Source organism: Heteronotia binoei, chromosome 6, assembly GCF_032191835.1.
Source record: "Heteronotia binoei isolate CCM8104 ecotype False Entrance Well chromosome 6, APGP_CSIRO_Hbin_v1, whole genome shotgun sequence".
NCBI lineage: Eukaryota > Metazoa > Chordata > Lepidosauria > Squamata > Gekkonidae > Heteronotia > Heteronotia binoei.
The window spans coordinates 7,322,286-7,332,036 of record NC_083228.1 but is presented as its reverse complement, the minus strand read 5'-3'; the positions used below and the strand labels follow the sequence as shown (position 1 = coordinate 7,332,036).

Sequence of the window (9,751 nt, the reverse complement as noted above, 5' to 3'; positions counted from 1 at the left end):
ACATTCAGTTATCACCTGTGCTGCGTTCAAGGTGCCAATTAAAAATGTAATTTCCTCATCCATTTAGCATAGTTGAATTTGTCTAGCCTAATGGTTCTGGTATTTGGGGTTGGTTTAAAACGGTTGCATATTTGCCATGTGTTTTTGTTCTGACTCGCGTTGAACCTTTCCTGAGAAAAGCCGTACTGGAAGTCTTCTGGATAAATAAGTAAAACGCCTTCTTGATTCCCTCCCTCCCTAGATGGAGATGAGTTACAAAGTGAACCCGATTTCCTTGAAGAGCTGGTGTTTGGAAGTGGAGACACCATCGAACTTCTCTGTGACCCTCCAGGTTCTTCTGTGTCCGTCTTCTGGTACAAAGATGGCACTGGGATATCGCCTACTAACCGGACTCATGTTGGGCAAAAATTGTTGAGGATTATCAATGTGTCCTACGATGACACAGGCCTGTATACCTGTAAGACGAGGCACTCCCTTGAAATGCTCAGGAACTTCACAGTTAGAGTAACTGGTAAGTCTGACGATAACGATACTTCTTCTCTCCCTTTAGTTCTTTTCATGTTGTTGTGAAGATTTAAATTGGTGATCTTCAGCATGGTGTACAAGCACCCTGTTGCCCACCAAAATGTTTCCTGGTGCCCACTTCCTAGAGTTGCAGCATCCTAGAGGGATTCTGGGGCATTCTGGAATGTCCCCGAGACAGTGACACCATCCAGAAGCAATGGTCTGGTTTTGGGGCAAAACTCTGTGGTAAAAGAAGCTTCAGACTATGAAGTTTTGTCCTCAAACCGGATCATCAGTCCTTAACGCCCCCCATTTTGATAATGCCACTTCCAGGGGCATCATTGCATTGGGGATGCTGTTGGGGGGGGGGGGGTTCAGAGGAAACTGTTTTGGTTTCTGTGGGCCCCTTTGGAGTTCTGATGGTGACCACAATGACAAAATGGCTGCCCCAAGAGGCGGAGCTAATCACAAACTGACTGTTGCTAGAAGCGGGCCAACCACCAAATGTCAGGGATAATAAAACTCGGATAGTGATTTCAGACAGAAGCTTTTTTATGAAGATAATCTTTTAACCCTTGCAGCCAGTCAGAATTCCTCCCGGGAAAAAGACCCACCTCGCCCCACCCACTTTTTAAATTCCCTTGACAGGTGCCAGGAAGGTTGTCGGCAGGCAGGGTGACGCCCACGAGGGCACCACACTGGGGACCGGTGGAGTGTGAGAAAGCGACAACAGATGAACCGCCTTTCTGCCTTATATGCCAGTGGTGCCAAACAGAAGGAGACCCAGTTTTACGTAGAGAGCAAGAATTGAGGGTTTGAACTGGAAGAAGCTCAGAGTGAGAAGCTTTGGAAGGCCTGCAGGGTTCAAGGCCTTAAAAGCAGGCCCTGGCCACTCACCAGCCTTTTGCCACAGCTGATCCAAGCCACCAGATTGTGATAGAACAACCTGCCAAGGCCTTGTTTGTACAGAGATATTAACTCAGTTGGCCTTGGTCTCAAGCTGCTAGACCACAATGAGAAGACGATGCTCTCAACTCAGTGTGCTCATCCCCTTTCTCTGCTGCCACCAACAGGCTGTTGACAGAACAGCAGCCTGACAGACTACAGTCAGGGTGCTTTCATGCATGCAGAATAATGAACTTTGAATCCCCTTTCCGGGCAATTTACTAATTGTTTGCAAGTGGATTGTGATGTTGTGCGCAGTAAAATACAGTCGCAAAGTACACTGTAAGTGGACGGAGTGCATCATTCAGTATGTGTGAAAGCTCTTTCAGATTTGTTGAAGGCTTTTCATGGCTGGAGTTCATTAGTTGCAGATTTTTCTGGGCTGCATGGCCGTGGCCTTGGCATTATAGACCCTGACGTTTCACCAGCAGCTGTGGTATAACACAGAAGGCTAGCGCTCTCTCAGATTCTTTATAAAAAAAACCCCAGGGCTTTTTTTTGTAGAAAAAGCCCAGCAGGAACTCATTTGCATATTAGGCCACACCCCCTGGTGTGAAGCCAGCCGGAACTGCGCTCCTGCTCAAAACAAAGCTCTGAAAAACCCCAACAACGGAATACCCTGTTGGGGGAAATTCTTGAAATCTCACTTGTTTAGCAAGATTCTCAAATAGGCCAGTGCTCCCTGCTTCATTCTGATACTTTTTCATGGCTGCAGAGACCAAATGACTTCAAGAGCCGCATGGCAAAGGGTACTGGAGTAGAATCTGGGAGCCCGAGGTTCGATTCTGTACTTCTACTGTGGAAGCTCGCCGGGTGACCTTGGGCCAGTTGCCTACTCTCAGCCTAACCTACCTCCCAGGGCTGTTGCAAGGATAAAATGGATGAAAAGAGAAAGATGTGAGCCACTTAGGGTCCGCTCAGGGAGAAAGGCAGGGTATAAACAAAGTAAATAATAATCAAAGTGAAGAACGATCCATTTTTATCTTGAAGAATATAGCATGCCATTAATGCCTAAGGATACAGTTGAGCAGCAAAAGACTACAACTGGGGTCCCCAACCTTTTTGAGCCTGCGGGCACCTTCGGAAGTAGGACATAGCATGGTGAGCGCAGTCACAAAATGGCTGCTGCAGCAGGTGGAGCCAGCCACAAAATGGCTGATGCAGCTTACCTTCAGTCACACAGTGAAGATCCTTGTGCTGTGGTGGCAGGTTTTCATAAAATCATAGAGTTGGAAGGGACCTCCAGGGTCATCTAGTCCAACTCCCTGCACAATGCAGGAAACTCACAAACACCTCCCCCTAAATTCACAGGATCTTCATTGCTGTCAGATGGCCATCTAGCCTCTGTTGAAAAACCTCCAGGGAAGGAGAGCCCACAACCTCCTGAGGAAACCTGTTCCACTGAGGAACCGCTCTAATGGTCAGGAAGTTCTTCCTCAGGTTGAGCCGGAAACTCTTGATTTAATTTCAGCCCATTGGTTCTGGCCCTACCTTCTTGGGCAACAGAAAAGAATTCCACACCATCCTCTATATGACAGCCCTTCATGTACTTGAAGATGGTGATCATATCACCTCTCAGCTGCCTCTTCTCCAGGCTAAACATGCCCAGCTCCTTTCTTCATAGGACTTGGTCTCCAGACCCCTCACCATCTTCGTCGCCCTCCTCTGGAGCCGTTCCAGCTAGTCTATATCCTTCTTAAAATGTGGTGCCCAAAACTGAACACAAGACTCCAGTTGAGGTCTTACCAGAACAGAGTTTTTGTTAAAGGAATGTAATCTATACAGCCCATCAGAACCCTTGCTGGACAAAAGCCCCCCCAGGGCTTAGCCACTTTCCAAAAACACTTGATGGGAACTAGGAAAGGTGTCTGTGGGCACCACAGGGTCACAGCCACTATGTTGGAAATCCCTGGGACTACAGCATCTGAGCACAGAAAAAAAAAGTTTTAGCTACATTCCTCCTTCTCTGTACTTAATGTCTGTGATGCTATACACCAGGGGTGTCCAAACTTGCATAATGTAAGAGCCACATAGAATAAATGGCAGATGCTTGAGAGCTGCAAGAAATGAATGTTAGATGTTTGAGAGCTGCAAGACAGGAAGGAAGGTCGGTAGGCTGGCAAATAGATGTGGGAAGGAGGAGAGATGGAAATAAAGCAGCTTTAACTTTAATTGCATTCTCCAAGCCGCTGGCTGGCTTGGCTTGCTGAAATGATTTAAAGAGAAAAATGCCTTCTCCAAGCTGGCCGACAGGGCGGAGTGGGGCTTCGAGCGCCACACAATATGTGTGAAAGAGCCACATGTGGCTCCCGAGCCACAGTTTGGCCACCCCTGTTAAAGAGACAGATAAAACAACAGTGGTTCCTCCGTGGTATTCAGACTTGGGTTACCTTTGGTTACCTTCTTTCCATCTGTAAGGTCTTTTCTATTCAGACTCTGTGCCAGTGGTGTCCTTCAGAATCACCATGCGTCTGGCTCTCAAGGAAGCCTGCTCTCTAAAACTTCCAGTGTCTGCTTCCCTCCAGGCAGCGTATGCTCTCACCAACCCTCAAAACCCCTCCCTTACAGGTTCACCCGGGCAGGACCTAGCCCTAGGGGAAAACTGAGAACTGCTTGGTTGCATTGAGGCTGAAGAGTGCCCTCCCTTTCCTTTGTCCTCTTGGGTAACCTCCGTTATCATGCAAATGGTTTTAATGCCCCAAACTTTGCAGCATAGAATTCAGAAAGCATTGAGTGAAAGGGTGTGGGGGAGGGAGGACGGAAATCCAGCTTTTTCTTTTGAACAGACTATCTGTCAATGTCATGGATGGCCCCGGCTAGCCTGATCTCCTCAGATCTCAGAAGCGAAGCGGGGTCAGCCCTGGTTAGTCCTTGGACGGAAAGTCCAGGGCTGCTACAGTCTGCCTCTGCTCATCTCGTGCTTTGAAAACCCTAATGGAGTCACCGTCAGTGGCAACTTGACTGCTCTTTCCGCTGGCTGTAAAGATAATTCATGCTTAACCCCTGAGAATTCACAGTGTGTAAATTCACAATTCAGAGCAGGAAATCTTACATTTGGAGAGCCCGTTTGGTGTAGTGGTGAAGTGTGCGGACTCTTATCTAGGAGAACCGGGTTTGATTCCCCACTCCTCCACTTGCACCTGCTAGCATGGCCTTGGGTCAGCCATAGCTCTGGCAGAGGTTGTCCTTGAAAGGGCAGCTGCTGTGAGGGCCCTCTCAGCCCCACCCACCTCACAGGGTGTCTGTTGTGGGGGAGGAAGGGAAAGGAGATTGTGAGCCGCTCTGAGACTCTTCGGAGTGGAGGGCGGGATATAAATCCAATATCATCATCATCTTCTTCTTCTTACATCAGTACCTGGTAGGGTTGCCAATCCCTAGGTGGGGGCACGGGATCCCCCAGTTTGGAGGCCCTCCCCCTGCTTCAGTGTCATCAGAAAGCTGGAGGAGGGGAGGGAAATGTCTGCTGGGCACTCCATTATTCCCTGTGGAGATGTATTCCCATAGGAAACAATGGGGAATTGATCTGTGGATATCTGGGGCTCTGGAGGGGCTGTTTTTTGAGACAGAGGCACCAAATTTGCAGCGTAGCATCTGGTGCCTCTTCCCAAAATACCCTCCAAGTTTCAAAAAGATTGGATCAGGGGGTCCAGTTCTATGTGCCCCAAAAGAAGGTGCCCCTATCCTTCATTATTTCCTATGGAAGGAAGGCGTTTAAAAGGTGTGCAGTCCCTTTAAATATGATGGCCAGAACTCCCTTTGGAGTTCAAATATGCTTGTCACAATCTTGCTCCTGGCTCCACCCCCAATGTCTCCTGGCTCCACCCCCAAAGTCCCCAGATATTTCTTGTATTGGACTTGGCAACCCTAGTACCTGGCTGAAGCGGCACCTCATACACATCTCTGATCTCTTTAGGATACAGCAGGTGTTTCTCTGAAGCAGGATACTTTTCAGGTTTTGCCTGTATCAGCCTAGTCACCAAAATAAGTCCTGATGTGAAAATTGAAATCACAAGGTGATCTGTAAATGGATTGCCCCGGTAAATAGTGCTGCAGGGAGAATTTTATATGCCTGTGTTACTGGCGATGTTTCTTTAGTTTCTCCTCCACTGGCTGAATCGCTGAGCACACACTACTGAGACATCGCCCCACTGAAGTCGAGGTCGGAACATAACATCCAAATTTATTTCATTGATTCGATACCTTTCTTCCTTAACAGAGTTCAAGGCATTTCACAGCAGAGCTTAAAACACCTAAAATACAATAAAACCTAAAAACCAAGATTTTAAAATCACAACGCAGGACTGCTAGCAACTTAACTAAATGAACTACTAAAAAAAAAACGCATTCGGTTGTTTCCTAAAGACTGAAAGTGTGGCGGTCAGGCGCACCTCCCTTGGAGGTTGTTCCATAATTGTGGGGCTGCCACCGGAAAGGCCCTCTTTTGTGTATCCACCAAAAGTGCTTCTTTGGTTGATGGGACAGGCCTTTCCCTGCAGTTTTAATTCCCGGATAGGAACGTATGGGAACTGAAAAGTGAAGACTTAGCTGCTCTATGAAAACATCATCTTGTACCGTGGCACTTTGAGCCAAACTAAACATGGCAGTGGCTGTGGGTCTGCCCTGTGCCATTTTAGAAGGAGTTGTAATTCTTTCAAAATTGCTGTGAAGCCCAGATCTGGATTGGGTGGACAGTGCATAGGGTTGCCAATCCCCAGGTGGGGGCAGGGGATCCCCCGGTTTGGAGGCCCTCCCCCTGCTTCAGGGTCGTCAGAAAGCGGGGGGAGGGGAGGGAAATGTCTGCTGGGAACTCTTTTATTCCCTATGGAGATTTATTCCCATAGAAAATAATAGAGAATTGATCCGCAGGTATCTGGGGCTCTGGGGGGGCTGTTTTTTGAGCTAGAGGCACCAAATTTTCAGTATAGCATTTAGTGCCTCTCCCCAAAATACCCCCCAAGTTTCAAAACAATTGGACCAGGGGGTCCAATTCTATGAGCCCCAAAAGAAGGTGCCCCTAGCTTTCATTATTTCCTATGGAAGGACGGCATTGAAAAGGTGTGCCGTCCCTTTAAATGTGATGGCCAGAACTCTCTTTGGAGTTCAATGATGCTTGTCACAGCCTTGATCTTGGCTCCACCCCTAATGTCTCCTGGCCCCACCCCCAAAGTCTCCTGGCTCCACCCTCAAAGTCCCCAGATATTTCTTGAATTGGACTTGGCAACCCTAACAGTGCATCACCCCCAGGGGGTCTTCTCCTTGCCCTCTATGCCTTTTTGGCGCCTGCAAAGTTGAAGGGGAGGGAGAAGGCCTCCTGGGTTTTGTCCCTCCTGCCTCGTGTCCATCTGGATTGGCTCCATGCGGCTATTTTTAAGCTGTTTCTGAAGCGGTCATCACGTTTGGTTTGGCTTTCGTATTGCGCTGTGTAAAGCAAAGAGGAGAAAGGGATACCAAAAATAATATATTCCTGTGTATTGCATGTCTTTAGTGCCCAGCCCTGTATTGGAATGCTGCGTTCATTTGTGGTTTCTAAAGAAATCTGAATTTCAGGCACTTCATAACAGAAGAGAAAAATTCAGAGTGGGAACAGAAGAAAAAAAAAAATACCTGAAGACATTTTCATGTTACAACAATATTTTGAGTCCAGGTAGTTGTAACAGGGCAATAAACAAGACCTTGCCTGCAGTTTCGTTTGAAGTCCTGCTGAAAGCGAATGTGTTTGGCCTTTGGCAAGATAAAAAAAAACATATATGTGCGCTATTAAAATTCCCTTCTGCCAAGTAGGGCTTTTCTGAGCAAAATTATTTCAGGAATAGATGGCTTTTCAAAAACCATCTCTGTATCTTAGCGCAGTTGAAAAAAAAAAGAAAATAAAAATACTTAGAACACGCAAAGGAAACTTAAAGAAGGCTATTTTAATGTTAGTTTCTCAATTGTGTGACGTTTCTTTGCCATCGTAGGTCAGTGTTCAGTCCTTGTCAGCCAAACTTAATATGGTTGTAAGATCCCAAAGTGTTATTGTTTCTTTTCAGAACATTTTGTTCAGGGCTTTTTTTTGTAGCAGGAACTCCTTTGCATATTTAGGCCACACCCCCTGATGGAGCCAGTCCTCGTGGAGCTTACAGTAGGCCCTGTACTGAGAGCCCTGTAAGCTCCAGGAGGATTGGCTACATCTGGGAGGTGTGACCTAATATGCAAAGGAGCTCCAGCTACAAAAAAAGCTCTGATTTTGTTTATTAGGGGGTTATTGAAAGAAATTACGGTAATAAAAGGTTTGCTACAAAGCCTGCTTAGCCAACCCTAGGAAGTTCAGCGTTTATCCTGATTTAATTACTTTTTAAATTAGGATAATTTAATCTGTTTTTTTTCTCCCAAGCTGGGGATTCTCAGAGCAGGTTTTCAAAATGAAATGCAATGTACAAAATCATGTACGACCCAACAACACCCCCCATTCTCCCGCCAGTACAATCTTCCAACAGGTAATAAGTTGCAAGGATGTCCGAGGCTGGTGATGGCTCATTCTAGGGTGGAGGGCTCCTCACCTTCTGCCTTTCCACCGGTAGCTCAGGTTGACATCCCTCGCTTCTGGGGGTAGGGGGTCCCCTGCCCCCCCACCCCCGTTGATCAGCTGGCTGTTGGAGGGATTTAACAGCAGGGTAGACAGTCCTTGACCAATGTCACCAGTGACACAGTGACATCCCTTCCGGCATGTACCAGCAGTGACATTATCACATAGCTGATGTCACAGCGATGCTCTGGTGTTGGAGCAAAAACCCTGTGGTCGAAGCCAGTTTTACCAGAATTTTAGCCCAAATACCAGAGCATCCCCGCAGCACTGGCGACATGATGATGTCACTTCCAGCACACGCCAGAAGTGAGATCACCAGCAGCGTGGCCTAGGCCTCCTCTTTGCTCCTGATAAACCCCCCCACCCTAGGTCTGGCTGTGCTTGAAGGAACACTCACAGTGAGCCCAGGGCTCTTTTGACTGTCTAAGTGCCACAGCAGGCATGACAGCGACCGCAGCCACTGACGCCATTTGAGAGGCAAATATAACCATTCAGTAATTGCTGTGATAACCCAGCCAGGCCAGCAGTGTGGTGTCCTGGGTGATCATGTTTTTCTTTTCCATGCCTTTTTGGCTCTTTAAAAGGCACACCGGAGTGGCCGGAGCGGTGTGAGGGACAAGTTCACCTGTTATCCCCATGCCACGGGCTCTTGCGGCAGTTTTTAAGTGACTAAATTCTCCTCTAAAATTGTGCTGGGGGAGCAGCGCTGTCTTAATGTACCTTAACTTTAAGCTGATACCTCTGGCGCTTTCCACGTGGACTTCGAAGATCCGGGTTCAAATGCCTGCCCTGCTGTGGAAATACGCTGGGTAACGTAGGGTTGCCAAGTCCAAGTTCAAGAAATATCTGGGGACTTTGGGGGTGGAGCCAGGAGCAAGGTTGTGACAAGCATAATTGAACTCCAAAGGGAGATCGGGCCATCACATGTAAAGGGACTGCACACCTTTTAAATGCCTTTCCTCCATTGGAAATAATGACGGATAGGGGCACCTTCTTTTGGGGATCTTAGAATTGGACCCCCTGGTCCAGTCTTTTTGAAACTTGGAGGGTGTTTTGAAGATAGGCACTGGATGCTATGCTGGTGCCTCTATCTCATAAAACAGCCTCCCCAGAGCCACTATTCAAGTGCCTTTCAAAGTTGTAATGGAATGGTATTTTTTGCCCAGGGTATGAAAATGTTGTAAAAGGGATTTTTGCAGCTCGAAGAAGCCTGTGCGAAACAAGGGTTCCAGTACAACCTTGTTCTTTTCAACCTTTTGGATTGCTGGCTACATATATCGAGAGACATTGATCAATTGCACAACTATATCACCAGAATTCCTCAGAATGAACTGAGCGATGATTGCTGTAAAGACTGGGTTGATCCTTGGTGAACACGCTCCCTATTTTGCTAAGGACTAATTGTATGGTCTATCATGAACTAATATATGCTTTTATAATTGTTGAATTGTTTGGTGAGTTTGTTGGTTGTACGGAGGCTGGTTTTCACGGAAAGCCTTGTGCTTTGGATTTCTCCACCTGGGGATTAGCAACCCTAGGGTAATAGGCAGGCTGTTTTCTCCAGGGGAACTGCTCTGTCATCCGGAGGTTGTGTTTAATTCCACGAGATTTCCATCCCCCTCCCCAGAGGTTGGCAACTTTCCCTCTCCACTTGCTCCCCCCTTTTCCACCCACTCTCTTTCCCCGTGCCGTAATTCTCCAGTTGTGCAGGCCACTGCCGTTCCCGTTCGTTCTTTG

The 9,751-nt window shown here is 47.4% G+C and overlaps 1 protein-coding gene across 6 annotated transcripts in view; it reads left to right on the top strand.

The window, feature by feature from the left end:
- The first annotated feature begins 251 nt into the window (after positions 1-251).
- FGFR3 (fibroblast growth factor receptor 3) overlaps positions 252-9,751 on the top strand; it is a 69,227-nt gene continuing 59,727 nt past the window's right edge. For all 6 annotated transcript variants that reach the window (XM_060241006.1, XM_060241010.1, XM_060241009.1 and 3 more), the window contains exon 1: positions 252-511. In XM_060241006.1, coding sequence (XP_060096989.1) covers positions 481-511 — 31 coding nt within the window. In that variant the 5' untranslated portion in view covers positions 252-480. The remainder of the gene's footprint in view (positions 512-9,751) is intronic.